At 39.7% G+C, this 18,603-nt stretch overlaps 1 protein-coding gene across 5 annotated transcripts in view; it reads right to left on the bottom strand.

Moving 5' to 3' along the window:
• The window catches only part of LOC111870922 (vacuolar protein sorting-associated protein 13D), a 232,195-nt gene that overhangs the window by 104,777 nt on the left and 108,815 nt on the right, over nucleotides 1–18,603 (bottom strand). For 4 of the 5 annotated variants that reach the window (XM_023863569.2, XM_023863598.2, XM_023863561.2 and 1 more), the window contains exons 30-35: nucleotides 16,641–16,821; nucleotides 15,307–15,526; nucleotides 10,557–10,784; nucleotides 7,836–7,999; nucleotides 4,114–4,345; nucleotides 1,660–1,759 (exon numbers count right to left, since the gene is read on the bottom strand). In XM_023863569.2, coding sequence (XP_023719337.1) covers nucleotides 1,660–1,759; nucleotides 4,114–4,345; nucleotides 7,836–7,999; nucleotides 10,557–10,784; nucleotides 15,307–15,526; nucleotides 16,641–16,821 — 1,125 coding nt within the window. The remainder of the gene's footprint in view (nucleotides 1–1,659; nucleotides 1,760–4,113; nucleotides 4,346–7,835; nucleotides 8,000–10,556; nucleotides 10,785–15,306; nucleotides 15,527–16,640; nucleotides 16,822–18,603) is intronic. The other variant, XM_023863579.2, reaches the window with a different exon arrangement.

The following is an 18,603-nucleotide window of genomic DNA, read 5'->3' as shown; positions in this document are numbered from 1 at the left end:
AGTACTTCAGTTTCCCCTGCCAATCTTCATTCCACCAATTGCTCCACAATCACCCTCACCTATCATCTGGGGCTGGTACAATAGGCCAGAAGTGGCCGCAGTACAAGGGACTTAGTCCCACCCCACTAGCAATAAAAAAAATCATGCAAATTTAGCTTTGTATAGTGAATTAAGGGAAATGCCTATTTGAGAACTTTACACAGTGACTTAAAATGAAATTGGACTGCAGTTCCGCAGAATGGGTATTAATATGAGGACAGCAAATCCTGTATTTATTAAATTAACAGTTTCTTTACAGTCTCAGACTAATGCGGACTTCCATTAATGTTTAGAGTCACTAGGTCCAATACTGCCTTTCTGATGCCACAGAATGGATGGGCAATGGGATTAGAATGAAATGATGAATTTGAAGGCATAGGGATGTGAATGTGAACCTGACCAGACATGGAGTGGAGGAAATACTAGTGTCTGCCGTGTTCTTCCTTTCTCTAACACATCCCACAATAGGAATTTCATGTAGAGGTATGGAAACCATATGCCCCAGCTATCTCTGGCTATACTTCCACCTTTTCTTCTAATGATCAATTTTTATTCATTTTCTATACATTTTCAGCTGCTGAATTTACACTGGGTTACTCCTAGTGAAATGTCAAATTCACTTCCTGTTTGAACCCATGTATACCTTAGATTGAAGTCTTCTGGGTTGACACTGTATAGCCTACTAGGTGAACACCAACGTTTCAGAGGAACAGCCTGCCTCCTTCATCATTGTTGAAATAACCCTGATGATTGAGGCAGCATTTCCTCCAAAACAATCATATCCACCTAAAATACTACATGTTGTCACAGACCAGAAGATCATATTTTGAACACTCACTGCAGTGAGAGCACAAAAAACTTGTACTTACATCCTGATAGTGAGAATTTTGCATGTGCCATTGATCTGGGAGCATGCAAATAGCATTAACAGACTGAAGTATGTTGTTATTCCAAGACATTTAAATATAAAAACAATGCAGACAGTGCTACACACACAAACCATGAAATTGCCATATACTGTTCAGTCTTCACTCAGCACATATCAACTACTGGCAACTATCTCATCTCTTGGAAAAGTTCTAACAAACAATATCCATGAAGAAAGCAGTCTTCTAGGATGTGGCACCGTGCAGGTGTGATGTTAACTGACATTTCAGACAGCTTGTACCAGTTCTCACGGTCTCTTCGCTTGCGGATTTCTTATTTTTCCTTCTACCCTGAAGATGGAGGCGATACATTCCTCCGAAACGTCGGTTAACATCACATCTGCACGGTGCCACATCTGAGAAGACTGCTTTCTTTATAGTCACCACTGTGAAAACCTCAAATCTTACGAACAATATCCAGTTTTCAGCAACACATAGAAGTTAACTGTCATGCATTGCTCAATGGTGTTCAATTACTTTCGGAAAAGTCAGCAACTATGCTGAGCCACATACTGCTGCAAAAAAGGTTTCTCATCTAAATGTACCTCAATGCAAAATACAGTTTCAAAATGCACATGTTCAAATATTCCTACTTAAAGCAATAAGAACTGTTTGAAATGGCAATATTGCCATGTCATTAAACAAGTGAACTCACAGAAGTGTTTAATATATCTGTAACACAGCTCTGTCTTACCTGTGATGCACTTCTGCCTGAACCAGTTCCGTACCAGCCAAATGGTGGATTGGCTGCAGAATGTTGGTAAACACATTTGATCGTCTGTTAACTGGTTCAGCTGGAACACCACAGAGTAATGGGACTATCAGAGTACAAACCTTACAATACTATTCTACAAAACAGACAGCAGCAGCATGCATTAACCCTTTTAAATGCCAAGGTTCGATTCCACCTGCAGCCCCCTATAATTTATTTCTTGAAAAATCTAGATCGAAGAGGGATGAAGTGACATGAGGTTGGAGAAAACTGCGTAATGAGCTTCATAACTTGTACTCTTCTCCAAGTATAATTAGAATAATGAAGTCAAGGAGGATGAGGTGGGCAGGGCATGTAGCATGAATGGGGGAGATGAGGAATGCATATAGGATATTGGTGGGAAAGCTGGGAGGAAAGAGACCACTAGGAAGACCAAGACGATGGTGGATGGTCAATATTAAAATGGATCTTAGAGAGATAGGATGGGATAGTATGGATTGGATTAAATTTATCTGGCTCAGGATAGGGGCCAGTGGATGGCTCTTGTGAACGCGGTGATGAACCTTTCCATAAAATGCTGGGAAGTTCTTGAGTAGCTGCACAATTGGCAGCTTCTCAAGAAGGACTCAGCTCCATGAGTAAGTAAGTAAAAGTTCATTATTGTGCTCATAAGTGCCCTCCATTGGTTCCTATCCTTAGCCAGATCAATTCAGTCCATACCACCCAATCCCATCTCTCTAAAGTCCATTTTCATATATTATCCACCCACCTATGTTTTGGCCCTCCTAGCGGTCCCTTTCCTTCTGGCTTTCCCACCAATATTCTATACACATTCCTCTTCTCCCCCATTCGTGCTACATTCCCTGCCCATCTCATCCTCCTTGACTTTGTCATTCTAAAAAGAGTTATCTACTGTTGAAATACTAAGAGTTGACTCCCAGAGTTGTCAGACAGTAAAATACGATGGGGAGTCATAATGTTTTAATTATCACCATGAGAAAATTGTTATTCCAAAATTCGTTCTATATAGGAGACAGCCCATCTCCTGAGCTTGCCAAACAGTCAAATTTTCTTGCACCAAGTGGGCAGAGGGAGCCAATGGAAGGGGCAGAAGCAAAATGGTGATGTCAGTTGAGAAAATGGAGGCTCACGCTGTGATACGGTTCCTGCATTTGCAAGGGAAGTCGGCCAGGGAGATCCATGATCAGATGACCATTGTGCATCAGGAAGGTGTACCATCATATGACACAGTGGTCAGGTGGAAGAGGCACTTTCCTTGTGGACAGATAAACCTCGAAGATTAAGCCCAAAGTGGAAGATAATCTCTCGCTGAGGAACCGGGAATTGTGGCATAGGTGGAAGCTTTTATCCTATCCAATTGGTGCATAACTATTGAAGATATTGTTCATGAGGTCCACATTATGCATGGATCAGTTTCAACATCATCCATGACGAGTTACACATGACAAAGGTCACTGCGTGTTGGGTGCCACGATTGTTGACACCATTTCAAAAACAGCAACGGATGAATGTGGCAAAGAAACTTTTGCAGGTGTGCCATGATGAGAAGGTGGAATTTTTCGACCACCTGATCACGATGGATGAATGTTGGGTCTATCATTATGACCCTGAAACAAAGGAAATGAGGAAGCAGTGGAAACATGCAGATTCGCCACCACTGAAGAATACCAAATCCCAGCCATCGTCAGGAAAGGTGATATTGAGGGTGTTCAGGGATCGGCGGGGTGTCATCATGACCAACTATGAGCGAAAGGGTGTCACCATCACTGGCGAGTACTACCAGAACCTTCTGGAAAAATTACAAGATGAAATCAAGAAAAAGCGACATGGAATGCTGCGAAAAGGTGTATGACTTCTTCACAACACACCAGCTCATGCTGCTCATGCTACGATGATACTTGCTGCCAGTTTTGGTTATGAAATTCTCCACCATCCACCATATTCACCAGACCTGGCACCGAGCAACTTCTTCCTCTTTGCATGGCTAAAGAAGCCACTATGTGGTAAGCGATTCCAAGATGATGATGACATCATTTCTACAGTGAAGAACTTCCTAAACAGTCAAAATGAGACCTATCATCAAAGTATCCAGCAGCTAATGCACTGCTGGGGAAAATGTGTGGCCTTCCAGGGGGCATATGTAGAGGACTAACTCACATACAATTTCTTGCACCTATGTCTCTGTTTCTTCTGGGTGATAATTAAAATTTTATGACTTCCCCATATATGTTCACAAGTCCCATGAGACTTGGAACCAAAAACAGCTCCAGTTTTGGAAACTTTGTGTACTTCAGTGTGGTTCAGGAGACTGGATGATGGACAAAGTCCAAAACCCCCATTAATCGCGAGTGTTATACACCACCGTAAGAACCCTTTAGCATCAACCATACTTGATCTATCATGGTTTCACTGTACCTTGAAAACGTGTGTCAGTGATGAGTATTTCTTGGGAGATGAGGTCAATATCACGCGACTGATTGCTGTATGTTTCAACCATGAGTCGTGACTTTATGAAATTTATGCAGGCCAGAGATGATTCACAACCATCAAAAGCAACACCATGACTCAACTGCAGCTTCAAGGTCACATCCACAAGGTCAAGATGAACTGACGTCAGTGTCCACACTCTGTCACTAACACTCTGCTGCTGCAAAAAAAGGGAAGTCATGTGATAAGAGTTTATACTGTACTGATTACTCTAACAGTATGTGCGTATGATATAGAATGCAACACTCATTCAACCAAAAGGTTCATTATTGTGATCACAAACACCAGTGGACCTCAGTTCACATCCTCACATTTCCCTAATATTCACTTCAACTGGACAACGTAATTTGCCAAATTGTCATCCAAATAGAAAATACAGGGTGTTTCACGACTTCACCACAGCACCTGCTAAGCCTTTCCCAGCCTGCTGGATCTTATCCAGGAATTCCCTAGCGATGGCTTCTAACAGCGGAGATTCTTCAGCTTCATGTGCTCAGGTTCTATCTTCACAGGCTCCCATGCAGTACTAACAAGTGATTTTGTCCTTTGCTTATAACATCTCAGTGCAAACCACGTAGAAACACCTTGTCTCCAACAGTAACTCTATCACTGTGCGTGTATTTGTTGCTGTGGGAAAATGTTTACCAAGCCATTGCCCAGAAATGGTCATTCTTTACAGAGCCATCGCTTAGCAACTGGTCTATATCCCACAATATCATGATAATATGTAACCCAGCCAATTATTTCTTTATGTAACATTACATTAAGCAGCACCAAAGTACAGCCTCACTGGCTGTCAGCAACAGGTATCTTTTTAGTTCTTCTCATGGGATGAGACTGAGCCCAATCGGTACTGTGGCCACTGCTTGGCCTAGTGTACCACCCCACAGTGATGGATGATAATGACAATGGAGCAAATAGTGGAATGCAAATTGGTAAGGGAAACTGAAGTACTTGGAGAAAACCTCCCCCAGTGCCACTTTGTCCACCATAAATCCCATATGACCTGACGTAGACCGCCACAGTGTGGGAAGACGGTGACTAACCGCCTGAGCTATGGCATGGCCCAAGCAGTTCCATCATGCACTTTTGGCATAATGTAGTTCCTTAAGTGCAAGCACGTATGTCTGATGAGGTTGAAACTTAATCAGTCTTGTGTCTATGTGCAGAGAACTCTGCTTCCTTATGCCAAGCACCCTACAGTTCGCGAGTGCTGATCAGTACCATGCCTGATCATCTCTGGAATATTTTTTCTTTCCAGTGACCACATTCCTTTCGGATTGTTACTTTCTGTTGTGAACTCAACTCATGATTATTACTTTCTGACAAGTTTCAATATATTGTAGTCTGTAGACCCATTATTGGGTAACAAACAATGAAACAACACCTGCTGCTAGATGACAGATTAATAACAAGAAGATCTATGCAGCTGTTGCTGACTAATGGCTTGGAAAACAATCATGTTCCCATGGAAACGACTGAACTACAGCAGAGGAATGGTGTTTTATATGTGGTCTGTGCTAAGATGTTATAACCAAGATAAGTTTAGAAGTTAGTCAGTTGTAAGGGAGTCTGTGAAGAGAAGACTTAGTTGGTGCAGTTGGGAGTTGTGGGATGTTCGCTGGACAGTAACGATCAGAGAGCAGAAGCTGAAGAATCTCCACTGTTAGAAGCCGTTACCAGCAATCGAATGATGAAGACACAGTATACTGAAAAGACTTAGCATGTGCTGTAATGATTTGTAAAGTGAGGAGATCAGCGATGGCGCTATAATTAAGTGTAGTAATGAGTAATGTGTTAAACTTACTGTTTAATTTCACCTCAGTGCAACAGAACCCTACGTGCTCTGCACTACACAGGATGGGTGATGAATTAACATATAATAATAATCCAATATACTATCTGTCTCGTGCCTTTAACAATTCATTTCCAAATATAAATCTCAAATTCTCAACAAGGAAGGAAATTGAAAACATTATTAAATCCCTTAAGCCCAAAAATTCACATGGATATGATGAAATCTCTACCAAATTACTTAAAGCAAGCTCTGTTTACATCAGTTCACCCTTGAATCATCTATGTAATAAATCTTTATCATCAGGTACTTTTCCTCAACGCTTAAAATACGCTATAATGAAACCACTTTTTAAAAAAGGAGAGAGAAAATGCATCTCTAATTACAGACCAATATCCATATTGACTTCATTCTCAAAAGTCTTTGAAAAAGTTATGTATAATAGACTACTTGAACACTTAAATTCTAACAACATATTAGTCAAAGAGCAATTTGGATTTAGGAAAGACCTAACAACAGAAAAAGCAACCTATGAACTAACTAACGATATTTTAAGTGCTCTCAATGACAGATTAATTGTGGGAGGGATTTTCTGTGATCTAGCAAAAGCTTTCGATTGTGTTAATCATGATATCTTACTATCGAAATTAAATTTCTATGGAATAACTGGCAAAGCTAATGAATGGATCAAATCATACCTCAAAAACAGGTATCAAAGAGTTGAAATAAATAATAAAAACTCCAGTCATAATGCATTTTCAAACTGGGGAATTATAAAGCACGGTGTTCCACAAGGATCAATTTTAGGTCCCTTACTTTTTCTTCTCTACATAAATGATCTATCTAAAACCATCAACAATAAATCTAAACCAATTCTATATGCAGATGACACTAGTATAATATTTAAGAACTCTAAATTTGAAAACTTTAAAAATGACATAAATATTGTATTTGAAGCCTTAAACAGATGGTTCGAAGCCAATTTACTCTCATTAAATTTTGATAAAACCCATTACATATCATTCACAACTAAAAACAACCACCAAATTGATCTGGACATCAGTTATGCCAACAAATTAATCTGTAAAGTACTTGATACAAAATTCCTTGGAATACATGTAGACAGTACACTGTCTTGGAAAATACATATTGAACAAATTATACCTAAATTAAATGCAGCTTGCTATGCGATGAGATCAATTAAGCCTTTTATGTCACAGGAAACATTGAAGATGGTTTACCATGCCTACTTTCATTCTATTATGAACTATGGATTAATATTTTGGGGGAACTCTTCACATAGTGTAATAATTTTTAAAATACAAAAGAATATAATTAGAATCATTACAGGATGTAGAAGTAGAGATTCATGTAGAGAATTATTTAAGAAATTAAAAATTCTACCTCTTCAATCGCAATACATATTATCGCTTCTCTTATTTGTTGTTTACAACAAAGATAAATTCAAATTAAATTCTGATGTCTATAACATGAATACTAGACAAAAATATAACTTCCACCTACCCTCATCAACTTTATCAGTATATCAAAAAGGAGTCTACTTTACTGGCATAAAAGTGTTCAACAATCTGCCACAAAGTATTAAAAACTTGGGCAATGATACTAAAAAGTTTAAATCAGAGTTAAAGAATTATCTACATGCTCATTCCTTCTACTCTTTAGATGAATACTTCAATGTAAATAGAGAATGATGTAAAATTAAGTTATATTAATTTTTAAGCTAAAATTGCCTGTACTTATGTATGTAACATTTTTACTTGTTCTGTATCCAAAGGTACTAACCTGCTTAGGATTTATAGAATGTAAATAAATTCAATTCAATTCAATTCAATACCTGTTTGTACATGTAAGCAGTGGTTCTCTCTGAGCTCTTGATTTCAAAGTCATCCAGAGTTTCTCCTATGTTATATGACAACAATCCTCTGATAAGTTTATACTGAGAGAGATCCAGCGCTCCATGCAGGGCTGAAAGTGTCCCCTTAACACTCATGTCTGGAACTGTAGGGGAAAGAAACATATGTAGCATCTCTCAGGTAATCACAACAGTGCTTTTCTTCTGGGATATAATGGACTACACTGATTACACAGGCACTATAGCCAAGACGACAGAACTCTTAAAAATAAACATACATCAAAGGAGCATGTAACTGTGTTAACTAATAAGTGTAGGTTCTAGACATGTGTAAACATGACCTGGGTTGTATCTATAAGTTTTGTGTCTCACCCAGCCTCAGTGTAAACACATATGAAATCACCCCCAATAACATGAAGTATACTGACAAATGTAAACATGAACGGGTTGCAGTATGCTCAATGTGTCTCACACATCCTCAGTGTAAGCATGCACAAAAGCACCCCCAATAACATGAAGTATACCCACATAAGTGTATACATGAATGGCCTGCAGTATGCTCAGCATGTCTCATACAACCTCAGTAACATGAAATATACCAACAAGTGTAAACTTGGAACAGGTTACAGTATGCTCAGTGTGTCTCATACAGACTCAACGTAAAAGCATGTACAAAAGTTCCACCAGTAACATGAAGTATACTCAGGCAAGTGATAAGATGAGTGGGTTACCAGGACATTGTGTCTGATACAGCCTCAGTGTAAACTTGTCTGAACACGATTCCAGCATCATAAAGCGTAATGCAAAGACATATGTACTTTTACTGTACCTCATGCTGCCTCATTCATTCATTCATTCATTCATTCATTTATCGTTCCATGGATCCACAATACAAGTGAGATATAGGACATGTCCATACAGTGATTATTCATAAAATTAATAGAGCAAGAACTAAGTACATAAATAAAAAAGTATAAAATACAAAAATTGAAACAAAACATGTAGAATCAAATAGATTCCAGTCATATAAGTTAATTTAATGAAACATGCAGTTTAAATTTAAACAATGTCAGTTTGAACATATCACAGAAATTGCTTAAATGACTAGACTAGAATAATAGAATAATGACTAGAATAATACTAATAAAAGACTGGATGATCAACAGGTGATTCTAGTGAATGCATAATCATTAACTTATAATGATTTATATTGGAAATATTCTTCCACAGAATAAAAATGATGAAGATAAAGAAAACGCTTTAAACAAATTTTGAACTTCTTAGGGTTGAGTGACTCTTCTTTTATATAAGAAGGAAGATTATTATAAATTTTTATGCCCATATAATACACTCCCTTTTGATATACCGTAAAATTTGCTATGGGTTGATAGAAATTTGTAATATGTCTTGTATTTATATTATGATTTAGTGAATTTGGAATAAAGAGACTTTTATTATTAACCACAAAGAGCATGAGTGAAAAAATATACTGTGAAGCCAAAGGCAAAATTTCCAATTTCCGAAAGAGATCTCTACATGAAACTCTACTATTACAGCCGATCATAATTCTAATTATCTTCTTCTGCATTCTAAATACTTTTATACTATGAGGCGAGACTCCCCAAAAGCAAAGACCTCAATGTATATATTCTGGCTCCACTTCTGAATTGCACTCTCAATGGGGAAATATGCTGTAATTAGATTTTTCATCAAAATGTTCTGAGAATTGAAACTGATGCTTCTCAGTCATGCACATTACAATCTGACCTCAAGTCAAGTGACTACCACCTTTACACATAACTAAGAGAAGTGTTACATGGATACCAATTTCCAAGACATGAGACAGGCTATACATACTTTGCTTCACATTCAACCAAAATCATTTTACACATAGGGCATGAAGAATATAGTGGACTATTATACAAGTGTTAAGTGCCTTCTGTAAATTTAACAAAAGAAATAAACAGAAACTGCCACTATCTTTTTCTTTAAATTACATCTGGACATAGTATACTACCATTATAAAATTAATATAATCCACTGTGCAAAGTTTAAAAACATTTGGTTTGATTTTTCCTTTCATATATTCCTCACTTTCTTGCCTTGTGTTCTTACACCTGCATCTAACATATACCTTAGGCTCTGAGAGTTTAGGCGGGCCACATGGGGCACTAAAATTTATGTTTCAGTTTATATGGAAGTCAACATCCTAAGGGTAAAAAAAAATACAACCTGCATCACTGAGGAAACCATCAATATAGTCAAATCCACTCACTATTTCAACTGTGAAGATGGACACAGATGCAATCAAGTTTGACTTCCCTTCTTTTCCTCTAACCCTTCTTTATAACCACATGACCCTGCCTACTGGACAACCACATGCTCCACATCCATACTTCCTCCCACTCTGTGTACTAGGCCATATCCTCCTTCAACACAATTCACCCTGAAGATGACGACTGAAATGCACGGAAACATACGATGTGGCCGATCCTTGAACTATGAAGTCCCACATAACATCGTGTATTGTTCTAATCATAACTTTCAGTTGGCCAGTGTTCATGTAACCACCAGAATGTAACCCAATCATCTCAGCCTACCACATTCAAAAACCTGTATTATCCAGTCCGGATCTGGAATGATGTGTGAATAAGCTGTGTCACCAGCGTTCCAGTTGCTCTGATACAACTTTCATGTTCTTACCATCATGGTTTAATGGAGAATCCAAATTTCTTTCCACTTGAAGCTTTAGTTGGCACTTCTCACGGAGAAGGGAAGGGCCCCATTTGTTTACAACAAAGGACCCTAACTCCAGAGCACACTGCGGTTTCTTAGTTTTCAGGTTTTTATCAAATTGCTGGGCTTCCCTCCGTCCAGCATACAAGTCCATACTCACCAACTCAATTTGCATCACATCGAGTAAACAAGCAACTGAAAGGCAAATAATATTTGCTGTGGGCTCAAAAATGTCACATATTGTAAGATTTGAGGTTTTCATGGCGGTGACTATGAAGAAAGTAGTCTTCTGGGATTTGGCACCGTGTATATGTGGCGTTAACCGAAGTATTCAGAGGAACGTATCGGTTCTCATGGTCTCTTCACCTGTGGATTTCTTATATTTTTCCTTCTACCCTGAAGATGGAGGCGACACGTTCCTCCGAAACATCAGTTAACACCACATATACACGGTGCCAAATCCCAGAAGACTACTTTCTTCATGTTACATATTGTTTTCATATTAGGACCATTTTTCTGTGCTTAGAAAAAGCAACATTATAGAAAATACATAAATACAGGTTTAAAAACATGCAACATTATATGTTATGGGGAAAATCTATTGAATAGTTTTATGTGAGTGATTCATTACTGAAAATAAAAGTAGTGGTATAGAGGAATACTGAATTACCTTAATGTGTCACAGCTTTCTTCCAGTAGAAGGTGTTATAACCCGGAAACTACACGTTAAGCAATGTACAGACAATGCAAAAATTCTGGTTCCTTCACTCCCATCTGTTTAATTATTTAAAAAAAGAAAAAAGCAATGTGCATAAAATGTGCTTCACTTCATCTGAAAATCCTGTTAAAATATTTTTCAGACAGACTCACATTCAGCAAGTTACGTGTGAAATGCACTCAAGAGGCAAGCAGAAATCCATGTAGGTTCTCACCAAGAATCATCATAGTCTGAATTTAACTACAACTGGTATGTTTCAACAGAGTTCACTGAAACCTTCCAATATAAAGCTCATGAGAATCAATTTAGCAATTTTACAGATACAAGTGAAGAGGAGGAGCTGGGATAGTGCAGTCAGTACAGCAACTGGCTACGGCCTGGAGGATGGAGGGGTTGGAAATTTTCTCTTCTCCATGTCATCCAGATGAGCTCTGGGGCCAACCCAGCCTCCTTTCAATGGGCATCAGGGGCTCTTTCCCAGGAGTAAAGGGGCAAAGGCATGAAGCTGATCACTTACCTAAAAACTAGTGTCAAGGTCAAGAAAACGTGCATCTATACATCCACTCCACCGCACATCTTCATGGTGTAGTGCTTAATTATATAAATACCTTTACCTTACAAGTGAACAGAGAAACAGAGAAAGATTGACAGGTATGGCAAAGGCAATAGGCTCACTTTCACAGTTTTTATTGCAAACACAACAAAAAGAATTACACCAAAGAGTATCTCAAAGACAAGATATCTGCTAGAATAGAATATATATATCCAGTCCTAATTAGTGAGTACAGAAACAATCTTTCAATTTCAAAATTCCACTTATACATTTTTTTTCCTTGGCAGTACAGCCCCAGTGGGCCTAGGCCTACCTCCATGAACTTCTCCGTTCACTTCGGTTTTTCTAGATCTTACACATTCGGTAGGACTCCTTGGGCGGGTGATCAGCTCATCACAAGGCCTCTACCTGTACACAAATGCAGAAAAACGCACACACACAAACTAAACATCCTGCCCCGAGTGGGATTCGAACCCACGATCCTGGTTTCCAAGCAAGCGAAGACAGTACATGCCCCACTTATACATTAGTCACACTTTATTTCCTGGAGAAGAGTATAAGATAGATTGAATAGCCTACTACTACAGTTATGTATGTATTATTATTATTATCATCATCNTTTACGTGCCGTAAATCTATGACACGGGACCTACGGCTTAAAGTCCCTCCCGGAGGATTTGTTCCCTGAATTTTTCCGCCCTTAAAAATTCCACGACCTCCACCGGGTTTGAACCCGCGTACCTTGAGTCATGAGGTGGGAACGTTACCCCTAGACTACGGAGGCCACTTCAACAGGTATGTAACTTGTGCAGTTAAAACGGCATTATTAAATAATATAACTACTAACTAATTAAGCACTATGCCATGAAGGCGTATGGGGAGTGGATGTATAGATCCACATTTTCTTGACCTTGGCACTAGATGGAGGTTAGTGGTCAGCTTCACGCCCTTGCTGCTTTACCCCCAAGGAAAGAGCCCCCAATACCCACTGGATAGGAGGTTGGGTGGGCCCCAGAGCCAGTCTGAACGATATGGAGAAGAGAAAATTCTGACCCTACTGGGCTCAAACTCTGACCCCTCAGTTGTCCAGCCGATAGGCAGTTACTATACTGACTACTCTACCCCGGTTCATTAAATAATATAACAATCAGTAATACCATAGCTCTTTGCCAAGGATAATACAAAGTAACATTAAAGAAGAATGCTTACAGACATTTGAGCAGATAATGCAAGTGCTGTTGGTTTCAGAATATGGAGGCAGGTGACACGGATGGTTACAAGTAGTTACAAAGGCAAATTCTGACAGTGCATGCATAGGAAGCACTATATTATGACATGATGCCCAAAACCAAGAACAGCAGTCAGAGACACATGGCCAAGATATCCACTGCTTGGCAATGGCTAGGTTAACATATTCATGGAGCAACCAATATTGATACAACAATAGTGGAACTGCTGGAGGCAGTGATGCATGCCTTGAAGTTATACAGGGAGGGCCAATGGGACAAGAGTTGTTGTTAGCAGTCAGTCACCTGTCAGTGGGGTTAGCAGCTGCTGAGCACAGAAGCCACTACCAAGTAACAAGTGCGTGAGGGCACAGCAGACTGAAAGACTTGGAATGAGCTGTAGCTATTTGTAGATCGTGTATAATAGTGCAAGTGTTATAATTATTTGTAATTATGAGTAATAAGGATCCAATAAATTCAATAACTAATACAAACCCTGTGTTTATTCAATAAAACATGACAACTGGTGTCAGATGTGGGACTAGACTGAACTTAATTGTGGATTGTTGGACTGGAACTGACCTGAAGCTAACCATGGGAGACATGCAATGTCTGACAGCTGCAACACGGGAAATGCAGGTCAGTCACACAAGGACCACAATAAACGCCAACCAACAAAGGATGGAGGCTAAGACAGACACTGCTAAAATGCCACCAAAAAAAAAGGCTGGAGGCCATAGTAAAGACTGACCAAGAAGAGATGAAAGTCACAACGCTGGCTAGCCAAGAAAAGATAAGGGCCACAATAAACTCCATCCAGTCTGAGTTTGAAGAGACCATCAACAGTCGGGTGAAGGGTGCCTTAGCATCTGTTGACTAACAGACCAAGAACCTCTGTGAGGAACACAGCAGTGAGATAAAAAAGGGCCCTCATGAAGAATTTGATACAGAGATTTAAGGGGAGCACTTACACATACAAGAGGCGAGGATGCTCGTAGAAGCCACACAGCAGGAGTTCAAAACATAAGAGGCAGAAGTTGAAACCTGGGCATGGTGCAGAGAAGCCAGAACTCAGTGACCTTTGTGGATAGGGTTTCAGAGCCCAAGAGACCACACCTGCCAGCGATCGAGGGGCACAACACTGGGTGACCCATGTGCTGGCACTGTGGGGGCACTGGCCATCTTAGGAGAGGCTTCTGACAGGTTCCCAGAAAGAGGTAGACTGAAACCCTTGAAACACGACTTTGAGAAAGAAAGAGAAGATGCTGGTGCCTTCACTCCCACCTCGTTACACACTAAGCATGTCAGGAAAACAGGCCATGACACTCTGAGCACCAAGGGATAGAGGGGAGAAATGTCATGCCTTGTGACCACAGACTCAGGAGCACCAGTGACAACTGCCAGACCAGACATCACTGAAGGACTGCCCTAGAGAGACCTGTCCATGCTGTACATCCTACTGATGGTATCAAGGCAGATCCTCCACATCTCGAATGGAAAATTTGTGCAGCCTGACACGTGGGTGGTGCCCACTTCTGGCTTGGGCATTCATCACCCGTATGACTGATGCATTCATCCTGGAACTGGATGTTTTGTGTGCCCATGCTGCATCCATAGACTGGGTAATGAAGAAGTGCCATTGTGCCCCTCTGACAAGAGGGGTTAACTTAACTTTTTGTTATCCTCATGTGCCACATGCTGCAGTCTGAATGCACATGCTGCTACACAAGTACAGAAAGCATACACTTAAGATTCTTCATAGTTAGTGAAAAATTGGAAACAATTCAAGAAGCAAAAATAATTGTGAATATGCATCAATACGTAAGTAACATACAAGAGATTTGAGAAAGAAAAAAGATTTGATTCTGCAAAGCAGTAATAGCTGCATGGCTCTTTGCAGCTGAAACCTGAAAGATCTGAAATACAAGAAAAGCTTTGGGAATATGTGATTAAGTGGATGTGTGGTGCACCACTGCCATGGTCCGGAACATCAGACCCTGAATGATATGGGGCTGTAGCAGAAATAAGCAAAGAATAGGACATTAAATTTTAAGATGACATGAATTATATGTGTACTTCAATACTTCAATAAATTCACATAAACACTTGATCACCTCCTATTTCTTTAAAAACTGGCATCCTTGGCCCTTTCAAGGGTATGGGGTATCTGAGACAACACAGTAGTAACATTCACTATGGTGAGACATGTGGCAACATTACCATCCAGGGGCTGTGCAGCTGCTCTGTCCTCAGCTAGCTGTCGCACTGAGCTGATGGTTCCTTCCGATCCAGCATAACAAAAGCTGTTGCTCACTGACAACTTTCCCAAGTCAACAACCAATATTTCTGGAGACTGGGAGCTAACAGGCAACAGGATTACTGGAGAGCCTGCATGAAGCTCTAACAACAGACGTGTTGCCTGCATTCTTTCTTCTGGTACCTGTGAGTAAAATGGATTAATCACCTGAACCTGATGAAACACCAACACATAACTTATTCACTCATATAATTTACATACTACTATTTTCTGATCAGAAATTCTGGAAAAGAATTAAATATATATTCTCAAAGTTAACTGTATTTCTGCAAACACATAATTTATGTCAACATACGAAGGTCATTGAGAAAGTAAAAACCGTTCATGCATAGCCCTTGTGCAGGACTTTGCCTGTGACATTTTCCCATTCTCCCTACAGTCTGGACCTGGCTCCAAGTGATTTTCAGTTCCTCACAGACGAAGCAGTTTTTGGATGGCTTGTGTAGGAGTAATAATGAGGAAGTGAAGAAGATGGTTAAAGACTGGTTCAAGGAGCTGACAACAGATCTCTATGATGCACGCATACAGATACTCATCATGCTGTACTACAAGTGCCTGAATCTTAATGGGAATTATACAGAAAATTGATTTAATGTCTGTTATAATGATGTAAAACAATTTTTCTTTTTTTCTTTAATTTTATTAATTTATTTTCTTTTAATTGCCAATGGTCTTTACTTCCTGCATGGCCCTTGTACGTCAATCAACATATAACCAAATGACATTTTCATCTCAGTGTTATGAAGAAATTGCAAGTTGAAGTCTACAGGCATGATTATCCTGATATCATTGTCACGCCACATTAAACTCTGACTGCACGTCCACAAAAATGGTGTGTCTGTTGTAATATTATTAAAGGGAACTTCCATCTCAACATTACTCAAGGAACTGCATGGCAGAGTCCATGTCTGTGAATAGCCATACAATGTTACCATACCAATTCAAATATAATCATCTTAACCTAAGCATAACATCATACTCCAATAAGCAGCACTCACATTTTTATGCATTACAATTTTTAGATACAATTTTGGTGGTGAAAAAAATGTATAAATTACACTAGCAGATACAGTCTGTGTTTCAACATTAACGTCCTAATTAGAATCTAAAACAGCATGCATTTATGTTTACAGCGAATAAGTTATTAACAAGAACACCAAACAGAGGCTGCTCAAATAAGCAGAACTTAAAAAGATAACGCCTTTTACATCCTTCAGCTACCCCGCTTTGAACATACCACAATTCCAGCTGCTGCTGAGTGTATGCTGTTCACAAAACTTTGGAGCTGGGAGAAATGATGGCAAAACGCTTGTATCTCTGCCACAAATCTGTGTGTGTGTACATACAACACCGATGACATCTCCAGTTTGAGCAAGGAGTCATAATCCAATTTTACTCTCAGCCCTTGTCGCCTACGTCTGAAAATTTTAAGTGCACTTTGACACTGCTCCTCCAAGTTGGGGACAGTACTACAGAATGAACGCATTTGATGTAAAGATTATACTCTGAGAAGTATGTAAGACTATAATTCAACTTGCTACCTAAATACATATTGTGTCCAAGTTAAATTTCTGAGCTATAACCTCAAAATTTCACACCATGACCCAGTTTCAAACTGTTGACTAATTAGCAGTATTTCTCCCACAATTTTTAGAAACACATACAGTGTCCTTTTATCATGTGACACTTTAAAATTTGTATAACTTCTCTGTTATTAAATGCAATTGTAGGACACTTTCATAGATCATTCTACACATTGGGAAAATTTCTTTGCTGCAATTGGGACTGCTCAACTAGACAAAATGATGCAACTGTATACAAAGGACTAGAAAGTGTTTGCCATCAAAATACTTTACTCTTCCGGCGTATTTCCTCTGTTGCTATGGAGAGAAAATTTCATTGAGCGTTTTCTGTTTATGTTTCACCATTGAGAGAGACTGTCCACCAGAATGTTAAACAGATTGAAGGAACAGGAAATGTGTGTGATGAAAATGAGAAGGAATATGTACAACAGACTGGGGTCTCAACCAGCACTGCATGCAAAATCTGTCATGATGACTTGTCAGTTTCTGTATAAAATGCAGCTCCGTCAGCCATTGTCAGAAGATGGAATAGCAAAACCTCTTCTTCTTTTTGTGTGTGTCTGTGAGAGAGAGAGAGAGAGAGAGAGAGAGATGGAGTGCAAAGTGCTAATAGAGGACGACCAGATGTCTCGCATGTTACACGATTCTCTGATGGAGCACATTTTTGATTGGATGGTTACAGCAGCAAACAAAATGTTGGACATCAGAAAATTCAAGGCTTACAGCTGCCAACCCAACAGATCTAGAGAGAATGACAACAGAGTGTGCATTACTGAGTGTCGGAATATTCAGTGCCAGGTTCTTTGATGGTACAGCCACTTCTGATATGAACCCAAGTCTCCTGACTGATGACTATGTCCCTTTCCTGATGGGATATGGCATTCCAATGACTTTTGTCTGGTTTCAACAAGAGAGTGCCAGACATTACATGCACAATGTCGTACTTCACTTTTTCTACGTTTCCAAGGAGACTGCCCTCTTGAACATCCTACACTATTTAAGGAAAGATTTTCATGGCCACCAAACTCACTTAACTTAAACATTTGCACTTATTTTTGTACGGGGGTACTTGAAGAGTAAGGTGTTTCAGAAAAATCTGCAAACAATTCTGGAACTGAAAACTGCCACCCAAAAAGAGAATGAAGCCATTCTACATAAACTCAATCAAAGTTCCGAATAATTCAAGCAGCCTCCGTAGTCTATGGGTAACGTTCCCACCTCATGACTCAAGGTACGCGGGTTCAAAAACCCGGCGGAGGTCGTGGAATTTTTAAAGGCGGAAAAATTCAGGGAACAAGTCCTCCAGGAGGGACTTTTAAGCCGTGTGTCCCGTGTCGTAGATTTACGGCACGTAAAAGAACCTCATGTCTCTAAGAGACCACTGAGCTAAATTAGGCCCAACATTTCCCACCCAAAGTAGATTCCAATGCCTCTGGTAGATGGGGAAGTATTAGGTACCACTGCCAGAGGAGGGACGACCTCTCTGACAGAAAAGGACTAAAGTATTAGATACCACTGGCAAGTAGAGGGTAGAAACCTTGCTGGCAGAAAGGGACTAGGAACCCCTGCCAGAGGAGGGACAACCTCGCTGACAGAAAGGGACTATTAGATACCACT

This window comes from Cryptotermes secundus, unplaced genomic scaffold (assembly GCF_002891405.2).
Source record: "Cryptotermes secundus unplaced genomic scaffold, Csec_1.0 scaffold101, whole genome shotgun sequence".
Lineage (NCBI taxonomy): Eukaryota > Metazoa > Arthropoda > Insecta > Blattodea > Kalotermitidae > Cryptotermes > Cryptotermes secundus.
Note: the sequence above shows the minus strand (reverse complement) of the source record. Positions and strands in the feature narration are given on the sequence as shown.